The sequence below is a fragment of the Larimichthys crocea genome, chromosome VIII, assembly GCF_000972845.2.
Source record: "Larimichthys crocea isolate SSNF chromosome VIII, L_crocea_2.0, whole genome shotgun sequence".
Taxonomy (NCBI): domain Eukaryota; kingdom Metazoa; phylum Chordata; class Actinopteri; family Sciaenidae; genus Larimichthys; species Larimichthys crocea.
The window spans coordinates 31,599,921-31,623,564 of NC_040018.1; the positions used below are offsets into that span (position 1 = coordinate 31,599,921).

General features: G+C 45.8%; 1 protein-coding gene across 9 annotated transcripts in view; it reads left to right on the forward strand.

Moving 5' to 3' along the window:
* LOC104932420 (serine/threonine-protein kinase BRSK2) overlaps window positions 1-23,644 on the forward strand; it is a 94,027-nt gene that overhangs the window by 61,471 nt on the left and 8,912 nt on the right. For 3 of the 9 annotated variants that reach the window (XM_027281621.1, XM_027281626.1, XM_027281623.1), the window contains exons 3-13: window positions 9,899-9,984; window positions 11,398-11,538; window positions 12,418-12,534; window positions 13,959-13,992; window positions 15,026-15,094; window positions 17,020-17,166; window positions 17,479-17,510; window positions 18,225-18,389; window positions 18,528-18,625; window positions 18,728-18,881; window positions 22,310-22,369. In XM_027281621.1, the coding sequence (XP_027137422.1) occupies window positions 9,899-9,984; window positions 11,398-11,538; window positions 12,418-12,534; window positions 13,959-13,992; window positions 15,026-15,094; window positions 17,020-17,166; window positions 17,479-17,510; window positions 18,225-18,389; window positions 18,528-18,625; window positions 18,728-18,881; window positions 22,310-22,369 (1,103 nt within the window). The remainder of the gene's footprint in view (window positions 1-9,898; window positions 9,985-11,397; window positions 11,539-12,417; window positions 12,535-13,958; window positions 13,993-15,025; window positions 15,095-17,019; window positions 17,167-17,478; window positions 17,511-18,224; window positions 18,390-18,527; window positions 18,626-18,727; window positions 18,882-22,309; window positions 22,370-23,644) is intronic. The other 6 variants (XM_027281622.1, XM_027281627.1, XM_027281624.1 and 3 more) reach the window with 3 other exon arrangements.

The following is a 23,644-nucleotide window of genomic DNA, read 5'->3' on the forward strand; positions in this document are numbered from 1 at the left end:
CAATCAACTTTTTCGAGCGTTAAAATTCTGGTGTGCTGACAGCACAGCCCACTGCTGCATTGTTATTCTCCATCAGACGATCTCCCGTCGGCTCGTTCTGTTTCTAATTAGATGTGAATGGAGTAGATGAAGGTAGCAGATGCTTCTGTTTGCCTCTCAGCTCAAGTGATCGTCTTTTTATGTTTTGCTGCTCGGCTCTCTCGTACCTCAGCTCGGTTTTCCTCCATCTGTTGACGTAGTCGCCGTGTTCGATGCCAGTCGTTCCTCTCCTCTGTCTGTTTTTTTTGGGGGGGTTGCCCCAGCAGCTTACTCTAATCTTTCCCGCCTCGGTCTTATTTTAGAAGATGCTGAGGCCCTGTTGTCATGGCAGCAGGCAGCAATTGGCTTGAGTTATTACGGCCTTGTTGTTCTCAAACAATGAAGTCTAACCAACCATCCAAAATATATATATATATTTATATTTATCAAACAAGAAAAAGCAGAGGGGCTTTGGTGGAGGAGCATGTTTAAAACATGACATTCACCCCTGCTTCAGCTGGCGTTTTGAAGACACCCCATTTTGTTTGACATTTTCAGAGTGCTGCAGGTTTACTTCTTTCTTCTTTTTCCGCTTCTGTCGTGAACTTTGTGTAGCGTTGCATGTATTCTTTCGAGGTTTTGCATATGAATGTATCCTCTGTTCACACGATACAAGACACATTTACATTTCCCTTGTTCATTGTTACACATGGAACCTTTTAAAGAAACCATTTCCATATAAATACATTTCTTTATCCCAGACAGATGCACTTTATAGACAGTTTTTAAAGCTTGTCCATCGGCTGCACTAAGCCCTCATCGTGTAGAAACAAGACAAACTGTTTTATGATCAGTGTTTGTGTTGAAGGAAGGTGAGACCATCCTCACCAGAAAAATGACAAAATGTTGCTGTTCCTAAAACAACTTTCCTCGTTACCGTGTGAATTCTGACTCTTCCACTGGAAGTCAACTTTGAATGAAGTTACACGTCTGAATTTCAGATTTAAATGTTCTTTAATGAATATTCTGTAGGTCACCTGTAGGTGTCTGAGGCACCGTTTTATGTGTTCGTTTAATCATTTATTTATTAATAATCATTTATTCTGCACTGCTGCCAGGTAGCTGGTGGTTGGTAGTTGGTGGTTGGTACCTGGTAGGTGGTGGTTGGTTGGTGGTTGGTAGCTGGTGGTTGGTAGGTGGTGGTTGGTTGGTAGGTGGTAGGTGGTGGTTGGTAGGTGGTGGTTGGTTGGTGGTTGGTAGGTGTTAGGTGGTGGTTGGTTGGTGGTTGGTAGGTGGTAGCTGATGGTTGGTAGGTGGTGGTTGGTTGGTGGTTGGTAGGTGGTGGTTGGTAGGTGGTGGTTGGTTGGTGATTGGTAGGTGGTAGTTGGTGGTTGGTAGCTGGTGGTTGGTAGGTGTTAGGTGGTGGTTGGTGGTTGGTAGGTGGTGGTTGGTAGGTGGTAGCTGGTGGTTGGTTGGTAGCTGATCTGAGAGTCTCCCTGTGCTGCAGGTGTCGTCTCTCATATGTGTTAACATCAGTAACTCTGTCCAGTCTCCACTTCACATGTCCCTCTGTGGTGTCTACCTTTGTCATATGCTAATGCGGCACATGATTATGCGAACATGCTTTTATGTGTCCGCCCTTGTACAAGCCTCCTACGGCCTATCTACCATCTGTGTGTGTGTGTTGTGATGAGCAGCCTGACATTTACAGTGCTACTTCAGAGATCAGCACCTTACATAGGCGTCACCTCGCCTGGCACCCAGATGTCAAACTTGGCATTTACACCCGAGCTTCACCCAAGCGGCTAATGGAGAGTCTCATTAGAGGAACCGCAGGTGGAGGAGCCTGGGCTGCTAGCATGAGCAGCTAACAGTCAGAGGACTCATTATGAAGTGCAGTTCAGACAAACGAATGAATTTAAATGTTTGTATTTTCTATTACAGCATATTAAAATATGTTTATCATTATTATCTGTTAAAATAAAAATGATAAACTTCATCCTCATATTAACTTTAAACCATAAAATGCAGCTTGAATAGTTTCATGTGAAACTTAAAGAAAGTTCACCAGTTCAAAAAGAGTTTAAAGTGATAACAGATTATGATTTGTTGTGGATTTTATTATATTTTTGACTCCACAACTGGACTCTGACTGTGCTGTTACCAACAATTTAAATCATTTATATAAAACATATAAATAAATTAAACATTTCCTGCGTGCTAGGTTGTTAGTTACTTCGTGACGTCTCTTTGGAAACATCAGTCTGTTTCTCGTCTCGACGTTCTGATCAAGTTAATTACATTTGATCAAATTATCACCATTTGTTTTGGAGGATGTCACTAAATCATACACACTGGACCTCTAAAAATAAAGATAATAAACTTACAGGAGGACATGAAACATGAATTTTTATGTGTTTTCCTCTAAGATTATGTTTTACCTCACTAACTGAGTTCCACACATGAAGGACTGACAGGAAACCGTCTCCTGGCTAATCTAAGAATGGGCGGCATAGATTGACGACCAGGCGCGCCGCCACGTTCGAGACAAGCGGCAGCCTCCGGTTCTGGGAAATGAAGCCAATGCTGAAGTGCTAAAATGTGAGTTCTTCGACCCGCCTCAGGTCCGCAGATGATGATGTGCATCTTTGCTGATATCTGGATTAGATTAGACTTGATTTATCCCACAAACGGGGAAATTCACTCAGGCGGAAGCAGCAGTACATCCAACATGGTGGCAGCAGATTCTCGGCTCTATAGCAGCACTTGGTGGCTGACGTCACTCAGAACAGTCATCGGTTCTAGATCAGGCCCAACCGACACAGCATGTAGCTACGGAGGGTGTGTGTGTGTGTGTGTGTGTGTGTGTGTGTGTGTGTGATTAAATCTCTTTTTCCTGTTGAAGTGCAGCTCATTGTGTGTCTGAGCTCTTCAGAGGTCGACGCCGGCCCTCTCATGCCTGACCGGACTCATTTCATCTCCTCAACGACTGGCTGGTTGTGTTAATGGTGTCAATACTGTGTTCATTCTACCCTGTGTGTGTGTGTGTGTGTTGATAACAGTATGTTTGGTTTCACACCTGATACTTGATGATCAGCTCCGCTCACAGGAGCAGCTGTTCTTTGCAGGTTTGTAAAGAGAATTTTTAAACTGAACTTTGTCGCCTGTAAATCAGAATCTGTCAGCATGCGGCCTGCAGTGTGCCGTAATTAGATTTTCAGCACTTCACTGTTTGATTTTAATTAAATAAGTTGAAAGTTTTCATGTCAGTGACGCATTATTTCTTAAAAGGCTTTTAATTTGGTGGATCTCACAGTAACTTTTGCTCTTTACACTCTCACCTTACTTCCACCTTAGCTCCATCATTATAACTAAGACGGAGCGCCGCCTATCCAAAAGCCTCCATGAAACACGAATCTTCCCACTTGTGCAAATATGTTGTGTCTAAAATCTGATCCAGTTTGAATAAAGTTCTGGTTCTGTTCAGTGATCAGTGAGGCCAGTCGAGCATCAAACAGGAAGTGGATCTTCAGCTTCTCGTCTTTTTCTGGACGTCCTTCTGAGCGACGGAGCGGTGATGGAGCAGATGACAGATGAGTGAAAGGATGCTGATTGCAATCCGCCGCTGAAGACAGCATCTGCCCCTTTTTTCCCATGATTCACCGCTGACCTTAATCTGCTCGCCGTCACTTCAGCCGCCCGTCCTTCTGCATGATGGTTAATGTATTCTGTCTGATGCGGCCGCACGCTGAGGAGGCTGCTGGCGCCGCCACACTCATCACCAGACGTCTGGGCGGAAGAAACTGGGCATGCCGCCTGGTCTTTACCCAGCAGCACCAGCAGCGGCGGCAGCAGCCGCAGCATGGGCGGAGGAGACACTCCCTGCTGATTGGCTGAAATTCAGACGTCCTGACCTGTGCTGTCCTTCCATCTTTCCTTCCCTTTCCTGTCGCAGGTCTTCCTGTCGTTCCTCTGGATGGATTCGTCTGGATGTTCTGTCTCGTCTGTCAAATCACACGAGGCGGGCAGCCGCTTGATTGCGCCGCCGCCTGCCGTCTGAACTGTTATTGGATACCGTGAGTGGGCCGGGCTCTCCTCACAGGACGTCACAACAACAGATGGCAGTTTGATTACCGAGTGGATGTTCCAATTTATCACCCCTCGCTCGCCTCGGCTCTGTATCGTGTTTCAATTAAAGAGGGATTTGGAACTCGAGTCAATCCTCATAATTCATTAAGAGAAGCCATCACGCATGGAGGCGTTGACTGGAGGACGGCGCTGGTGTGAGTAAAAGCTCCGAGCTCCGTCATCGGACTGGAGGGAAAACTGGCATCAACAAGGTGTGAACATGACACCTGTCCACCAGGGGCTAAACGCTGTGAAGAGTGCGCCCCCACTTTAACTGACATCCTGTAATCAGTGGAAAGAGCTTCTGGCTCTGTGAAGCCAGATTCAGTTAGCTGCAGTTAATTAGTGATTTAACGATGCTGCATTATCAACATGACTGTGGACTTTGTTTTTGACTGAATGAGTCAGTTGGTCTGTTTTTTTTGAAGGTGTGTTGCAGAATTGACTCACTGTGAGCGAGGCCTGAGTCACTGTTCATATGGCCGATGTTGTCAGATAGGTCACCATCAATCTCCACCCAGCTGTCTGACTTCACACTCGGCTTCGTGTCATTGCTGCTTACGTGTCCGAAAAAACGGCGGCGAACGGAAGAAAGAAACACACCTGAGCTCGCCCAACACTTCGCCGGACAGACTACTGATGGAGCTCGGCGTGATCGGTTGCTGTAGAGAGCGATATCTCTTTATCTAATGCAGGTCTATCACACAATGACTGCCACACTTCTCAGCCATGACTCAATAAAAAAACGTCTGTTCTGTAGCTTTTCAAACTTGTCTCAGGGCTGGAGAGAGCAGGAGCAGATACCACAGTACCGCCACGGTTCGACCTGAATGCAGGACGATTATCTCTTGTGCTCCAGGCACGGTACGCTCATTAATTATTGTTGTAATCAAGCAGTCGGTAATAATCCAGAGGTGAGTCCGTGCGTCATCTGCAGTGACGATGTTTTATCAGACTGTCATGGTCAAGACGGTGATGAGGCTGAAGGTGAAGCAGCTTCAACCTTCGGAAGACGTCAACGACACAAACAGCTCACATGAGTTTTCGCTCCAACTAACAGACAGACAACAGTACAGACTCATTATTTAAGGCGTCTGCGGCTGCAGGGATTAAACTTCACCCGGTGCGAGCCGCTCTGCACCTGGAGGGCAGCAGGGTGAGCCGGTGATGGAGTGGGTGTGTGACGTCCTGTGATATCAAGGTCACAGTGTGTGCACGGCCTCATTGTTCAGCTTCGTGAGGTTGGATGACGCGGGGCAGCGATGTTAGTTCTGCATGTGAGGTTGGTCAGATTAGTAACAGATAAAGACGCAGGTGGAGAGGATGAGCGGAGGAGCAGACTCCTTTAAGCTTGACTGGTAGCTTGGAGGTATTCGTTGTTGAGGTAGGTGGTGGTGTGTGACAGATGGTGCAGCTGTTGGTGTAGAGTGTGAACAGCAAAGGGCTCAACACACGACCCTGCTGCACTCCGGTGTTGGTGGTGAGTGTAGGTGATGTGGTTGCCTGCAGTCTGTCATCAGATGGAGCAGACGGGGGTGAGAATCACAGCTGTACTGATGTTCAGTTCCTCGGTTGTCGTCCTAACAACAGGATCACGCCGAACACGTCCAGGTGTCAAACGTTCCCACCGGCAGGCGGACACACACTGCCGCATGTCTGGGTTGGATGCAGGTGCAGCTCCATCCCCTCCTCCATCCATCCACCATCTATCAGGTCTAATTACCGTCGTCTTCATCTCCTCACATCAGTGAGAACCGATCGAGCACACACAGCGTAGCATGGCAGAGGCTAATTAAACACATGTACAAGGTAAACAGACATTCGGCCTCGCCGCCCTTCACACATGAGCACCGACGTTTATTAACTCCATTATGACCCATATGGTTTTTTAATGTGTGGTGATAAAGAGGAGGGAAGGATGGAGCTGTAACCTCCCTCCACCTTTAGACTCCAACAGCGTACAAAGAGCGAAGCCTCAGGTGAGCTCAGGTACGACCCGCCTCGAGGTCACCGGATCCACCAGCACCAACCGGTTCTGTTGCCCGGGTTACCGTGATCTCGTCTCGGGCTCATCCTCTTTGCTGAGTTAACGGAAACGTTTCCGCTGAGTCCACGTCATTAAAAAGATATTAATGAGATAAGTCAGGCAGAATGCAGACATTAAAACACTTTAATATGAGATTAATTAACATGAGGCAATTATTGCTGAAGAATATGTTAATGAGCTGGACTCGGACAAATTAAACTGTTAAAATAAGACATTATGTTTGGTGGAATCTACAGATAAAGGTAAAACAGAAATGTGGAATTTGGGTGTTTTCTTTCCACTAGTTTGAAAAAAGCAAAAATTTCATCAACAAATTTTTCTTTTTTATCAGAATGCAGATGACAGGATAAAGAAAACAGACTTATGTCAAAGCAAAAGGTATATTTAAAGAGAGTAATTAAGTACACTGCTGCATCATGAGTACAGTGCATCTTAACACAAGTACTCAATGAGACAATGAGAGATGGACGGTGCTTTATGGATGTCATTGCTGAGCTAGGATCAGTGTCTGTGCATCACCTCTCCATTGGAAGGTTAACTGGTGCCTGACTCATTAGTGAAAGAACTCGATGTTGAGACGATGTAACAGCATGTGACAGTTTAATGTTCAGTCCTGGTTCAGAACGGGTTCAGCTCGGACCCGGTCTCAGTCAGAGGTCGAGTTAATTTGGGTCTCAGAGGTGTAAATGAGTTGATTAAACTTTTGTTCACCTTCTCCTCTCTGCCTCTCTCACACACACACACACACACACACACACACACATTTTAGTGTGGGGGCTTGCAGACTGCTGCAAACATCTTCAGCTGAGGTTTACCGTGGATCCATAAATCCATCACGTCCTCAGAGGCGGGTTTATAATCCAGTCTGATCTGGGTCTGACCCCGGGCTTGGTACGATCAGTGTAGCATCAACATGATTTAAAATCTGTGTTTGTTGGATTCGCCTGTTCTATCACAGATTCGGATCGGGCAGCAGTTTGTGTCGGTTCTGGTATTAATTTAGAGGAAATTGAGGATCATTGTTGGTTTGCAGGACGCCTGTAGTGTCAGTGTAAAGTTAGCAAGGAGCAGCTGAAGATGATGTTTGATCAGGTAATGAAGCTTCCTCTGACTCCATAATCCAGACCTGCAACTACGAGCACGATTCAAGCATCGACGTCTGCCACAGAGGTTCTGTTTGTTTGTTCTGTTTGCTTGTTAAAAAGTTATTGAGCGAGGAAAGAACTGATGAGTTCTCCAAGGATTTCCGAACATCACAGCAGAGTTTGTGATGTATTCTCTCGTGAACTTCTGGACTGTCTTCGGCATGAGAACATCTGGTTTCATGATGATGCGACGCAGTTTTAAAATTCTGAATGTTTCCTGTAAATTTAAACAAGACGATCAGGGAAATGTAACAAAAACCCGACCAGATAAATAGTTAAAGTGTTGGAGGTCAGCAGGGATGAGATGATCGGGAGAAACAGTTGTAGGTTTGTTGACTGTAAATACAAAATCAGTGATGTTGAAAGTCTTCAGACTTTATAATGAACTTTTTTAGTTCGAGCGTGCCTTGAAGATCTTTAGAAACTTCTCTCATGACTTGCTTCCTCTTCAGTTTTGGGAGAAGATGAGAGAGATGTCGGAGAAGTCGGTGTGACAGTCTGAAGATTAAAGGGACCTCTTTTATTATTTATTTGCTGTCAGCCACTGTCGCCATGACAGACCTTTGAAGACATAGCGGCTTTGATGGAAATGAAACTTCATTTCCTGTCCTGCGTTTGGCCTCTCAGACCCGTCACATCTCCCCTGAACAGGGACACCGGAGAACGAGTCAGACTCTCAGGCCGGCCAGTCAATGAAGGGTCAAGAGAAGAGTGAAACTGAGCGAAGACTGACAGATGACTGATAGCGTATGTGTGTCCCTCAGCTTAAAGCCGAGCAGTGATCAGGATCTGAAATCAATAGGACATATCAGCGAAGGATCGGTTTGATTACCTGTGCTATAGATCCCTCTGATGCGAACACTGTGTCTCCTTCATTGATTCCCTCGACACAAACGTGTGAAACCGATCTGGCATTTTCAACAAGCTCACGTCGATGAAGTGGATCTGTGGTGGGAACGTCAGTCTGTACGGCCTCCGGGGTAGGTTTCATTTACAGGAGCCAACAAGACCTCAGCAACAAGACCTCAGCAACAAGACCTCAGCAACAAGACCTCAACAACAAGACCTCAACAACAAGACCTCAACAACAAGACCTCAACAACAAGACCTCAACAACAAGACCTCAACAACAAGACCTCAACAACAAGACCTCAACAACAAGACCTCAACAACAAGACCTCAGCAACAAGACCTCGGCAACAAGACCTTAGCAACAAGACCTTAGCAACAAGACCTCAACAACAAGACCTCAACAACAAGACCTCAGCAACAAGACGTCAACAGCAAGACCTCAACAACAAGACGTCAACAACAAGACCTCAGCAACAAGACCTCAACAACAAGACCTCAGTAACAAGTTTATTTCAAGAAGCAGCTTCTAAATCTGAGTCTGACTGAAATGTATGCTGCGAGATAAAAACATGAAGTTTTATTTGTATTGAAAGAGAGAGAGCCGTGGTCGAGAGACACAGTGAATGAGAGTGAGCGAGTGCCGGCCTCGATAAAGTCGTTAATCAGAGAAATAAAAAGTTCTTTCCCCCTGGTTTCATCGAGGTTACGTTCAACACAAACAAACACACCACCAGCAGACCGTCACACACCGCTGCACTGCCTGATCCTCTCTGGAACCCAGATATTTAAAGGAAATGTATCATCGTGGATTTGTACGCTCACGTCGGGCTGATTAAAGAAACGAAGACTCTGATCTTCACATTTCTCCGTCAGCTCTCTGTACTTATTCTCAGTCTTAGTTTTTTTCCCAGAATGCTCTCCGGTGTCCTCCAGAGTCGAGGCTTGAATTACTTCCTTTGATGAGTCGTGGTGGGCGTACGAGCATAAAACTCAAATCCCAACGTATGCTGAAGCTGCATTGCATTCTGGTCCATTTTAAAGCTTGTGGGGTTCATAAACGTCTCCTCGTCTGTCTCTGATTCACAGCCTGAAATATCCTGAGTTCTCTTCTGAACGTTTATCCACAAAAATAACAGAAGCCCAGCAGCCAGAGTGAGCCTCAGTAACACGTCTGTGCAGAAACTCTCACAGGTCTGAACTCTGTTCACCCCGCGGCCTGCTGAGGTGCCAAGCGGCTGTAAATCCAGAGCACAGCGGGCAGGTATCGTCTGTACGTCAGGACGTTTTAGTCTCCATAAGATCATCTCAGCCGGACCGCCTGCGGGCAGAGATGATGTAACTCTGTTATTCGACAGGAAATCAGGGTGTGTTGTCGTCGGTTGGTTTTATTCACGGTGCCGCTCAGCGTTTCCTGACTCTTCCTGGTGCTCGCTGGACTTTGGAGCAGGAAGAAGTAAAAACAGAGGACTTGGGGACTATTTTCAGCGGCGGATTAATCCACATTTAGTGAATATTTGTGGCAGCAGGACGGAGTGTAAGGAAGAGTTACACGAGGGATGTGATTAATATGATATAATGTGTGTGTGTGTCATGTCTGTGGTCCAGGCTTCAGGTTCTGGCTCGAGTCCAGTAAAACAGACATTAACAAATGTTGGCTGTGAATGAAGATGAACTCTGTCATTAATCTTCGTCTCGTGTTTCTCTGCAGGTGGAGCGAGAGATCGCCATCCTGAAACTCATCGAGCATCCTCACGTTTTAAAGCTGCACGACGTCTACGAAAATAAGAAATACCTGTAAGTACACGAGTCCTCACACACTGAGACAGATTAAACTGTTCATGTATAAAGAGCAGTGACATCTGTTGTTGTTGTCCATCTTCAGTTCAAATGTAATTTATGAAGATGTAGTTATAGTCATTTAAATTCTTCAAGTCAAATTCTGTTGATTTGAAACTTTACTGAACGTCTCTATGAATTTATCGACGAGCTCTGATCTGACAGGATTAAATAAAAATAAGATGAGCTCACTTTAAGATCTTCCTTCCTGCTTTGTTACCGAACATTTCCGACGCTGCCGGTCTGATCTGATTCATTTATCCATCTTGAAAGAATTAAGTCTGACAGATCAGACTAAAAAACAAAAAGTTTCTGCTCGGCAGAGTCGCTCAGACGCGTTCCAGTCTGTAGTCACTGCGCTAATCGTTAGCATTAGTCTGAGATGTCCAAAATCTGATTCAGGAGAAAAATCTGCAAAGTTTGAATGTTTTCATCAGAGATAAAATAAAAAAAACAAAAACCTGAACGACCGCAGACCGGGTTAACATTTCCGTCCAGCAGAACTCAGATTGTATTAAAGCCTGACATGTTTTATGGGCCCCCCTCACTGTAAGCGGGCCCCTGAGACTCTGCAGCTTTAACATATATCCGTGTTTTGTTGCATACATTAATCAGCTGAATGTAGCGGCCGTGCTCCAGCGGCACGGCTTAATGTGCTGTTCAATAATTGATAAAGGCTCTGCTGTCACATGGAACAAGAATTTGTTTTCTTAATGTTGCGAGGCCGTCGACGGACGGTCATCGCGGATGCAAACAGTTTGTGGTAGCAAAAAAAATCTCCAGCTCACAAATCACAGGCGGACACGTTTCTAATTTAAATAGCTCTGACAGGTGAACGCTTGAGCGGATCTTTTAATCTGCTAATAAATCAGGCGGCGGCGGCTCCGAGCGCGGGCCGAGGATCAGAGATGTCTCCGAGACAAATGAACGCGGGACGGAGATAAAACATTTTAAAACGGCGGCGATGAGGATTTTCTCGAGGATTTACATCCTGCATCGACGTACAGTAACTTCAACACGGTGAAGCCAAATACTCTGAAGTTTATGACTCGGTTATTTCATTAATGCCTCCTTCAATCTGAGGAGAAATTAAGCAGAGGATTTGAGGATGTTAGCTCAGAGGATGAAACCGAAGGAGGCTCTCACTTTACGGGGTATTTCCATTTTAGTTTATAGTCCGCTAACAAACGACATGTCACACGTGAAGCTAATGGATCAAATCCAGTCATGTGTGGGTAACATGCATATGCATTGCCCAGCTCCTGTTCTGGCACAACACTGGCTCCATCCCCCCCCGCGCCCCGGGCCTGTAAACCTCCTCTTGTTCTTCCCAGTGGTCCAAACACTAACACTTCCCGTCTCCTCCTGCAGGTATCTGGTGTTAGAGCACGTGTCTGGTGGCGAGCTGTTCGACTACCTGGTGAAAAAAGGCCGGTTAACACCTAAAGAGGCCCGAAAGTTCTTCAGACAGATCATCTCAGCCCTGGACTTCTGCCACAGCCACTCCATATGGTTTGTTACCTTTACACAGCGATTTCATCTGAATCAGGGCGGGTTTGTAAATTTCTCTCTCATTTGATTTTATGCAGGTAAAATAAAAATGTCCCAGGTGATTGTGAGTTCATAAAATATGTATTTCATGGTATTCCTGCTTGGAGGCACAAAATATGTGTCGGGGGTGGGTGGAGGTGGGAGGTGGAGATTTACACAAATAGCTGCTGCACCTGATTTATCGCCGCTGACTGACCGCTGCATGTGGAATCAAACGTGTGAAGTCTGCAGCACGGTTTAATGAGACACAAAGACAGAGAACACAGATCCTAAACGAATTTCCAGTGAATTAACAAAGATTTAACGAAATTCAGAGTTTCTGAGATTGATCAGCGGGTTTCTTCCTGACGTGGAGGTCGCTCAGCGGTCCAGCTCCTCTTCATCTCTTTTCATCTCTGAGATCGACTTTAGTTCCTCGACACGGCTGCAACGCCCAAATTGCACATCAAAGAAGTTCAGACTCAGACGTCGAGTGTTTCTTTGAAGACGCTGATTTATTCTGTGCCGCGTTTTCCGGATGGCGACAGTCGAGATCTCATCGGCTGATGTTATGAGTAAAAGTGTAATTCTGATTTCGTGACGTCCCCGCAGACTGTCTAAAATCTGGACGTAGTCTCCGTGACGTCCCCGCAGACTGTCTAAAATCTGGACGTAGTCTCTGTGACGTCCCCGCAGACTGCTAAAACCTGGACGTAGTCTCTGTGACGTCCCCGCAGACTGTCTAAAACCTGGACGTAGTCTCCGTGGTCTCGTAGTCTCTATGTTAACAAAAACAATCTTCTTTAATCAGTTTTAACATTTCAGTGTCTGTCTTGTGTCTCCTGTCCTGTTGTCCTGCAGCCACAGAGATTTGAAGCCGGAGAACTTGTTGTTAGACGAGAAGAACAACATCAGGATAGCAGACTTTGGCATGGCGTCTCTGCAGGTCGGGGACAGTCTGCTGGAGACCAGCTGTGGGTGAGTACATCTGAAGACAGAAAGGTTTGTGAGGTGTTTAGGACACATCTCAGTTCTGGTCCCTGGTGGTCTTCTATACTTCAGCGATGGAGACAGTCTCTCTCTTTTCATGAAGCTCTGATGGATCCTGTGAACATCTCGCATGAGTAACAAGTCCGTGACTTCGCGTGACGTTAATGGAGTTCATGAAACGTCACAGTGAATCCAGGACGAGTCGCTTCACGCAGGAAGGATGAACATTTGCTCTGCTGTAATTAGACGAGTGTATTCTGACACGGCGTGTTTGAGGAGTTCACATCGACGGCTTTCTACAGACATTAGCATAATTAAACAGGATGATGGAGTGTGTGTTTACTCTGCGAGCTGTTTGTGTCGATCGTTGACGATGTTAGAAGAAGGAGTCGCTCTGCTTCGTCTGTGCTCATTAATCTTCACAGAAGAAGAAGATCAGACGAACGTTCTCGCTGCGAGATTATTCGATTATTCCACACAGACCTCGGAGAGATCTCCAGGTCCGCACGACGAGTTCAGGAGGAAACACGTTAAAGGGAATTAGATGGATTTGATTAGTTATCAGCTTTATATGAAAATATATTATATTTGAATAAATCTCCCCCACACCATCACACCTCTATGCTTCAGGGCGGGAACCACACATGCAGACATGAAGGTGTGATTCACACCGGCTCCTCTGAACTCTTGATGTTGACGTGAGTCTGCTACTCGAACTCTAATCTGAGCTGCTGTTCGTTGTTGATTTGTGAAGCTGCTAACGTTAATGAACTTCAGTGAGAGTTCTCCTTGTGGATTTCTCCTCCGAGCTCTCAGCTCATTGATCGGACATCACGGTTGAATTCTTTGGCTCCATTCGTCACTTTTCAGATCGATTTTAAGTTTCACTCCGAGGCCGCGTCTGCAAAGACGACTTCTTCTTCTTCTTCTTCTTCTTCTTCTTCTTGCCAAATCTTTTTATGAGTGTCTTAAAACTCTTTTGTTTCTTTGGTTTCTTCCTGATTTTCCGACTTTATGTTCTGTCGTTTGCACACTTCATCTCTTTGTTTTAAGACTCCGTCTCTTTTATCGCCTCTTTCTCAAACACAAAACTAACTTTTATGAATAAAGTTTGTTTGCTTTCAGCCTCCCGACTACAAATCATGTAAACTTCACAGCGATCAATGCTGCGTTAGAAATCATGGTAACAGACTGAACAGGATCTAGATCCAGATGTGTTTGTACGTGTTTCCTGTTGGGCCGAGTGGGTTGCAATCACTCGGTGGTCTGACGTTGTTCCCTGTCCGGTCCGGCCGCTGAGCCCTGAGGACTTTGATTTCATGTAGTTTTGGTTTCATCAAAGGTTGTGCAGACGTTCTCCTGCTCTCTTCTTCTGGTGTTGTGTAACGTCGTGTTCTTTCCGTCTCTTTCAGATCTCCGCACTACGCCTGCCCAGAGGTTATCAGGGTAAGTGCTCGCTCGCTCTTCCTTTCTTTCATGCATTAACAGAAGCACCGAACACAATGACTCTTACATCACTGCTCCGTCCACTCTCCGTCCACTCCACCCCTTCCCCCTCCATCATGCTTATATAAAAGATCCACTGACCTCGTATGAGGCTGAGAGCTCTCTTAGATCAGCTGCTGGTGGCTTTCTGCTCCACAGAATAAATAAAACATCTGGACTCCAACAACAATATATCTGACTAAATCCAGCCCAGTCCAGGTACCAGCCAATACACGTCTTTCAAATATGAGTTAGTGCGACGTAACACGGAGGCGAGCTCAGCACAAAACACAGTCCGCCTCGACTGTCGGGTAGTTTAAGTAATCTCCGACCAGGTGTCGCTCCAATCGTGATCCTGCAGGTCTCCAGGAAGCGGTGACCACACACCTGTCTTCACATACACAACAAACACTCACACAGCCGTAACACTAAGGCCGAGCGTCCAAGGCTGGCTCAGGCTAAATATTTATCTTTGTGTGAAGCACTTTGTGACGTCGTCAAGAAATACAAAAAGAACGTGTGACATTTTCTCTGATTTCAAACAAACATTTTTTTATTTTATTTCTGAGACTCAAATTAATATTTCAAGTTTAAACTCCGATGCCTCCTGTGGACTTATCACTAATAACTACACAGACTTACTGAGTCTTCACTGATGGTCTCATTTAACATAGACTGTTAAAAACTGCTTGTGGTTAGTTTAAAAGCGTCTCTACCGTCCAGATGTTTGTCGCGTGTTTGCGGAAATGACTCCGTGACGCTGGACGAGGAAACTTCATCCTGAAAAATAACTGCAGAGCAGCCGGCATCACAAATCACTGACGATACACTGAAGGAAGCTTCATATACGGGAGGATTACATTAACATGAAATGACACTGTCTGTCTGTCTGTCTGCCTGCCTGTCTGTCTGTCTGTCTGTCTGTCTGTCTGTCTGTCTGTCTGTCTGTCTGTCTGTCTGTCTGCCTGTCTGTCTGTCTGTCTGTCTCTCACAGGGGGAGAAGTACGACGGGAGGAAAGCTGATGCGTGGAGCTGTGGAGTCATCCTGTTTGCACTTTTAGTGGTGAGTGACGGCCGCCTGTCCACAGACTTCACGTCGTGATTTTAATGATTTCTGTCCACGACGTCAGCGTCTACGACGACGTCTGAGAGCTGAACCTTCATGCTGGATTACTGAATTATTAGATTATTAGAGTTCACACGCTCTCCTCACCTGCACTGGGGTCAGTAAGACGAGTTTGGAGTCTTCCTGCTGACAACAAACCACCTCCAGTATGTTCCTCATTTTGCTTCCTCCCTCAGCGTCCTCTTCGGCCTCTTCTCCTCTGCCATTGTGTCCGTCCACAAACGTGAGGATTTCTGATCTATAAATAGAAATCCAGCAAAGAGTTCACCTGCATTGCTGCAGCATCCTGCTGGAGTACAAAGTACACTCTCTGTGCAGAACTCCAAACTGGTTCACCACATCATCACGAGTCTCTGTAGCCAAATCTTTCCAAAGAACAGCTGACTGATGAGCTCCAATTCAGCTCCAGGCTCCATGTTTTAGCTTACCTGGAGTTTAAAGTGTCAGCCTACAGTTTACGTCCTGGATTCTTCACATTGGTTCGTTTATATAAACCTTTCCATTAGAGAGTGAAATGAGAAGTGATATTTTGCCACGGCTGCAGGACGTACAGTGAAACTGTTTGACTTCTTTTCCCCTTCAAGTGTTTTTGTCCGTCAGAAAAACGCTGTTCCAGAAAAACTCTGCTCGCTGCAGAGGAAGGAGAAGTTGATTTAGTTTCTTCCCGAGGCAAATATTTATGCTGAATGAACTCTTCATTTGTGAAGCACTTGTTCCCAGCTGAATATCCAAGGTGAAGAGAAAGGTCGTGAAATGTTTCGACACAAAATAAAGTACCTGACGACGACGGCGCTCGTCCTGGGATTTAAAGGTTAACGTGCAAATCTTTGGAGGTCAGAACATGTGCCCGTCTTCTTCATCAGTGTCTGTGCTTATACAACACGTTGTGTACTGAATAAGACGACCGTGCCGCAAACTGAAATGTCTCCATCAGCTCGAGTACTTGTTCTGATTACAGCCAATCATCATCCAGGTCCCCAGCAGCAGCTGATCTCACTGCCTAGTCCAGCAGCAGTCAGCCCAGCTCGGCGTCTGTCTTTCAGCCTTTTATTTCACCAAGCTCTCACCAACCACTAAAAGTCAGTCCCACACAGACTCAGGTCAGCGTAGCAGGACAGGAGTTAACAGACAGAGATGAACAGTCATCGCGGGAAGATAAATCTCTCCTCGTGTTGTTTTGATCACACACGGCGTCAGCGGCCATCTGCCTCGCTTTCAGTCAGGAGGAAACGGCGTCAGTCATCACGTCACTGAGCGCGCTCCCCAGCTGGAGAGCAGAGGCGGAGCCGGCTGGCTTCATCATCGCTGACTCCGATGACTGACGGCTTCCTGTCAGGTGTTCAGGAGGCTCAGGTGGACGGGCAGGGCGGTCATCTCCAGGTTCTTTTGGTTTTGACCTGCGAGAACAGAATCTACATTTCTTTAATTAGCTCTGTGAGGCGTCTTGGGAACTTTTGATTTCACACAACAAATACAGAAACAGGTTGTTTATTGTTTGAGCACATTCAGACGATGATGCTGTTGTTTTTTATAAATTACAACCAGCTGTTCCCATAATGCCCCTGGAGGTCTTAACATTTGTTTAAATCTGTGAGCTTGAATTACAACAACAACTTGTATCTGGATTTCAAAATAAAAGAATGTAATGAAGTGTTTATTACTATTTCTATAAAAAATAAAGCAGAAAAAAGAGAAATTCTGAATCAAACTCATGCTCCAAATGTTGAAATAAATTCAAGGATATAAAACATGAAGAGCGGTGTCATAATCATGGTTCAAGGAGACTTTGTGTTTGTTCTTTAACCTGACTCAGACTGAGGTAACGCTGACCGACATGTCGCCGTGTCTCCTCTTCCTCTCAGGGCGCTCTGCCGTTCGACGACGACAACCTGAGGAATCTCCTGGAGAAGGTGAAGCTGGGAGTTTTCCACATGCCTCACTTCATCCCTCCAGACTGTCAGAACCTGCTGCGCGGCATGATTGAAGTGGACGCCACCAAGCGGCTCACGGTGAGCACGTCACGCTTCGCCTCGTCACCGCCGGCTGAAATCTTCCATCAGTGGACTCGAGCTCAGTTTGTGGCTTCAGGACTCGTTCAGACTAAACTTAGATAGACTCAGCCTGCAGCTCTTCACCACGACGAGGAAACAAAGATCAGAATATTATTCAGATAACGTGCCTTCACTCAGTCTGAGCAGTTAGAGCTGATAAACCTTTATAAAGGAGATTAATGAATGTTTTAAAGTGTCTCCACACGTTCAAAGTGCAGTTTGTTTCAGTCATTGATGTTCACCTTCTGCTCTCTCTGCTTCTTGTTACAGTTAGAGCAGATCCAGAAGCATACGTGGTACCTGTAAGTATCCACCTGTCGGTTCTTTCCTCTCTGTTCACTGTCGGTATGCACGGTGTGTCCACATTCAGAATAATGACGCTCATCAATGCCAGTCAGTCAAATCTCTGCATGAAGCCTCTCAGAGAAGAAACCGGTCCATTAGTCCTCAGAGTGAAATATCAGGATCCGGCACCGCTCCTAATGGACCTCTGATGTCTGATGGTTTCAGAAAGCTGGATTCTGTTTTTCAAACTTATATTTAGAGTTTAATTAAATGTTGCGTCACTCAATGCCATTGCTACAAAGAAGTCAAGAAACATAAGCTGTCATTTGTCGAGAGGTAAAACTCAAAGTCTGAGATGTTAATAATAATAATCCCAAACTACAGTAGAGTCCGGTCGTCTGACTCATTTCTGTCCCATCAGACATCGAAGCAGTTAGAGGGATAGTTCAGGTTTTAATGTATGAGGTACTGATCCACAGTCCGTGTGTTACCTGCAGTAGATGGCGGAGACAGATGTGGACAGCATGTTATGACCTGAGGCACCAGACCAGAGAAAAACATGTCACCTCGCAGAGCATGCTGACTTTCAGATCAAATCTGGTCTCTGCGTTTTACTGGAGCCAAAGTGGCTGAGAAACGCTTTTAACAGTCTGTGTTGGTGCCGTACATGGTGTAAACCCTGGTCCGGTACCGGTCGTGGTCTCTCTGTTAGCTGCTGTGTTTTGTTGCAGAGCTGGAAAGAACGAGCCGGAGCCCGAGCAGCCCGTCCCGAGGAAGGTGGCCATCAGGATGCTGGCTGCAGCCGAGGAGATCGACCCCGACGTCCTGGAGAGCATGCACTCTCTGGGCTGCTTCAGAGACAAGGACAAACTGACCAAAGACCTGCTGTCCGAGGAGTGAGTGAGGAAGAGGAGGGAGATGATGAATTGTCATTTTGATGAATTCTTCTGTTTAACACGTCTTGTGATGACGGAGCGTCTCAGCCAATGAGCTCTCGGCTGACGGCGAGCTCTCTCACTGTCTTCTCTCTCCAGGGACAACCAGGAAAAGATGATCTACTTCCTGCTGCTGGACCGTAAGGAGAGGTATCCGAGCCAAGAGGACCAGAACCTGCCGCCACGCAACGAGATCGGTAGGCTGAACGAGAGCGCGCTCTAACACTGGTCGTCAACAAGCTCTCTGTTCTTTGGTGACTTGGTCCCCTCATTGACCTTTGACCCCTGACCCCGCTCAGCAGACCCTCCCAGGAAGCGCGTGGACTCGCCCATGCTGAGCCGCCACGGTAAGCGGAGACCGGAGAGGAAGTCCATGGAGGTGCTGAGCGTCACGGAGGGAGGGTCGCCCGTACCGGTGCGACGAGCCATCGACATGGCGACCCACGGTCAGAGGTAAGAGCTGGAGATCTGCACGTGGCGTGTGGATGAGCATGGACGAACATGTTTGACACGCACACACGGGTCAGTGGAGAAGATGTGCTGCTGTTCAGAGTGTTATTGATGACGGTTATCAGTCCTGATAAATAATGTATCTAATCCCCGTTCACGGAGCTGAGAGGAGCAGCTCTTCATCAGCGCCTGCTCGTCCTCCTTCAGTGAACTGTGGTTAAATACATGTCGGTTCGAGGCGTGCAGTACATATCACGTGATGCGTAACGTCATGTCCTGTTGGAGCCGGCGTGCTCTGATCACAGCTGTTCACATGCATGAACTGGACTCTGAGGTTTGTGCGTCTGTGTGTAAAGTGTGCATGGAGCATGCAGTCAGAGACGACTGTGACCCGGACACGTGTTTGGCAAGTTGGTGCATAAAGTGACTGTCGATGTTTGTGTTGTCGGGACGAATGTCGGAGGTTTGAAGGAGACTCGAGGACTGAGCCTGGACTCGCTCTGTGTGTGATCGATAACAAATTCTAACTTTACACAATCCATCAGACTGAGAGTGTCACATTTTGTGCATCTTGCATGTCAAACCTTCATTTTTCATAATTATTTGCACAAAACAAAGAGTGGAAACTATGTTCTACCTTCAGGTACAATCCTGAAGCACCTTAACGGTGCCGTACAGGTGTGGTGCAGGTTATTTCAGGTATGACTGGATGAGGTACTGATCAGCAGTCAGTGTATCACTTACAGGAGACGGCGGTCAGTTTGTAGGTCGAGCATGAAGCTGAGCGATGTACCGCTACGAACGACAAAACAAAAAGACCTGAAAACGTGAAAATCAGTCAAAGTGTGCGCCGTGTTTAGGCTTTACCATCGACAGCATACAACAGTCGCTTTACTCGACTGTTTGTGTTATTCTGACTTCAGGGTTGTAACATTTGATCAAGACAAATGCAAAATTGCAGTTTTTGTCAATGAAGTTTGTCAAAAAGGTGAAAAATACTATCACACACTGACTGATACAGATTGTTTTAGGTTGCTCTGTGCAACATGAAATCGATCTGTGCTCTCTCCAAAGTCAGCAGACACCACAGAACAGTCATTTTACAGTCTGTCAGTCAGTTTGTTTGTGTTGTAGAGCAGCAGATCTCAGGTTCTGCAGAGGTAAAATGTTTCTGTTGATGAAGTCTGGTGGTTTTGGAGAGAGCAACACAACAGAAGAAAGAAAGAGCGTCTGACATCGAGGTAAAGCGGTAAGAATCTGTGCATGGTGATGGAGGCCTCGTGATTAGTTTAAAAACATTAAAAATAAAGTTTACAATGACTTACTTAAGTAGCACATAAAACATGCATGCAGTTTGTGTTTGACGTGCTTCTTCATGTAAATATCTAAAGCCATGACAGAAACATGAGGCTCCATCTTCTATCCACAGTATCATGCAGCTCTTTTCATCGATAACAGCGTGAGACTTACAGACCGACCATCAGGCAGCTGAAAACAACTCATGAAGTAAAGAGTCATGACGTACGGCGATACAGTAAACACTAAATAAAAGATAGAACATCAAAAATAAATGAAAATATAAAAGGATGATGTCACGTTTGTCCTGAATCTGAGAGTCAGGCTGCGATATTCAGACAAACAAACAAACGTCCTGCAGGAGCTGCTTCCATCACAAAAACATGACGAAGAAGAAGAAGTTCAGTTTGAGGTCGACGTGTAACTGGAACATTTATCCTAATAAACCAATAAAGCACAGAACTTACATGTAACTATATGAATTTATTTAACTCATTTTAAGGTCAACAATCTGCCCTGACGTCCGTCATCGTTCACAGCCTTCAGAATGACACGAGTTGATTCACATCAGTTTAATTTCAGGGCCACAAGCGGAGTGATGAACCTGCATGACAGTCTTTAACATGGAGCTGAGTTTGTTTGATCAGTCAGTGAAAACGCTCGTCTGAACCTGAATCAGGTGGATTTATGTCGTAGGAGTTGCCATTGGACGTGTTTAGTTTTAGCTAAAGACACATAAAGTTCACATGTTGGCAGGATTTCTCCCGGAGAGGCAGAAACAGCAGCTGTGATGTTCATAGACGGAGACAAACGTCCCTCAAAGGCCCAGAACACCCACACAGCTGTTTTCACTTGTTCTGGTTAATTAGACTTCTGCTCAGATTGAAACTTTCCACAAAGAAAACCCTCGACAGACACACGGAGTAAAGTCAAACATCCGCCGTTTAAATCAGCCGGTGAACACTCACGTCCAACGTCCTTCGATCAGGTTTGGTTGTAGGGACGTGTTGACAGTCTGCAAGGTCGAGCAACGAGCAACAGTTTGTCTGTGATGCACAGTAACGACTCAGCCACTGTCGGCCACTGACCACCATGATAAGAGACTGATCCCGGCCAGGGGCCGGCACAGGCCACATGCAGAGAGCCACTCCCCGTCTGAAAAGACCATTATTCGGCTAGTCAAGACCATTATTCGGCTAGTTGAGACCATTAGTTGAGACCATCATTCGGCTAGTTGAGACCATTAGTTGACGCCATCATTCAGCTAGTTGAGATCATTAGTTGAGACCATTAGTTGAGACCATCATTCGGCTAGTTGAGACCATTAGTTGAGACCATTATTTGGCTAGTTGAGACCATTAGTTGAGACCATCATTCGGCTAGTTGAGACCATCATTCGGCTAGTTGAGACCATTAGTTGAGACCATTATTCGGCTAGTTGAGACCATCATTCGGCTAGTTGAGACCATTAGTTGAGACCATTAGTTGAGACCATTATTCGGCTAGTTGAGACCATTAGTTGAGACCATCATTCGGCTAGTTGAGACCATTAGTTGAGACCATTAATTGAGACCATCATTCGGCTAGTTGAGACCATCATTCGGCTAGTTGAGACCATTAGTTGAGACCATTATTCGGCTAGTTGAGACCATTAGTTGACACCATCATTCGGCTAGTTGACACCATCATTCGGCTACTAAAAAAGCTTCAGTGCAGCATGTTTCAGGCTGACGGTGACACTTCATCACAGCATCATCAGCTTCCTGATCAGTTTGATTCCTCTGCTCTCGTGGCTCCAGTACACGCAGCACGTTTCTTATTGTGTGCGTGTTCAGCTGCTGTTACGTGTCCGGTCTGTCCTCGCTGATGAATGAGTCAGCCGAGGTAAAATCAATCTGAACATTACGGCGTGTAGACGAGCTCCAGGAGATGGAGACAGAGATGTTTGTGTGTGGAATGACTCGAGCATGACCCATGAATGTTTCTCCTTCGTGTCTTCTGGTTTCAGTCTGTGCATGCTCAGAGTTTTTGTGTTGCAGTCTGTTTCGTTCTTATACTTCTGCATGCTGTATGTTCGATTCCCCTTATGTGACCGCCTCTGTCTGTCTCTTGGTTTTCTGTCTGCCCCTCTTTAGCAAATCTGTTTTCAGTAAAAGCTTGGATATCACAAACGCTAACTGCAGCAAGGAGGAAAGGTATTGGTCGGCTCCGCCCGTCGTGTCAGATCCATTCTGTTCTTTCACCTTCCTCTGTTCTGTCCACTGCTTGCTGACGTCACTGTCTTTCATTTTTAAGTGTAGCATGCGAACCTGTCAACGTGTCGCTGCAGAAATCTGTTTTCAAAAATAAAAGTAAAGAAGAATTCATTCAGACGTCACTGTAAAAATATCTTTCATAATGTTACTCAGATTACAGATTAGCAGATTATCGCTGCTATTTAATCCTACTTTATAAACTGTGAGGACAGAAATGTTTTCATTCCTGTGAATCGATGATAATCATTGGGTAAGACCTTGTTCAGCATAATTCAGCACCTCTTGAATCATTTCCGTTCTTTCTTCGTGGTTCAGTGTACGTTCTTCTGCACATTCATAATAACTTTATTTAAATATGCAGCGTTCATGACGTGATTTGACCGCCGAGCACAAACAGGAAATTTAAATTTAAACATAATAAACATAAAAAATACAAGATGATAAAAACAAAACTGAATAAATATATTGAAGTCTATAAAAATGTGTTTTTAGAAGTGATACTCTAAAATATTTTTATTGAATTCAAACCGACAGAAAAGAGATGAAATAAAAGTTAAAGATAGATTTGACTCGTAGCAGTCAGCAGACATCGTGATCATATCGTGATCGCGATGATCGTGCCGCTGACGTCACACCGGGCGCAGACAATGAAACCTTTGTTACAGAGTGTGTGTGGAGTGTGAGCACACAAACACGCAAACACACTCTGAGTTCACGCTGGAGGAAGTGAAACTAAACTGTGAGACAGAAGCAGCATCAGAACACACCGTCAGCTCCCGCTCCTCCTCTTTCCATCCATCCTCACATCAGTGTGTGTTTGTATGTGTGTGTTTGTATGTGTGTGTTTCAGCATGGGCATCCTCCGCACAGCCTCCATCCTGACCTTGCGTTGTTTGTCGGCGTCCTGATGGAGATTGGCATAAATTAATTGGCTGCAGGCGGAGCACAAACAGGAGGTGGAGATCTGAATGGCCCTTCATCGCACTCATCATCTAATTGTGGAAATCCATTCTCGTCCGTCGCCGCCTCTCACACACACACACACACACACACAGACACACACCGTGAATTCATCTCCACGTTTCAAAGCCGAGCTTCCTGATGGTGGAGTGGTGGACGGTGTCACCGTTAACGAGCGGCATGTTAATGTGAGCTCGCCTCTCTGAAGTGTGTGACGGCATGACGTCCTCCAGAACGTGAGATGAGATGAGCAAA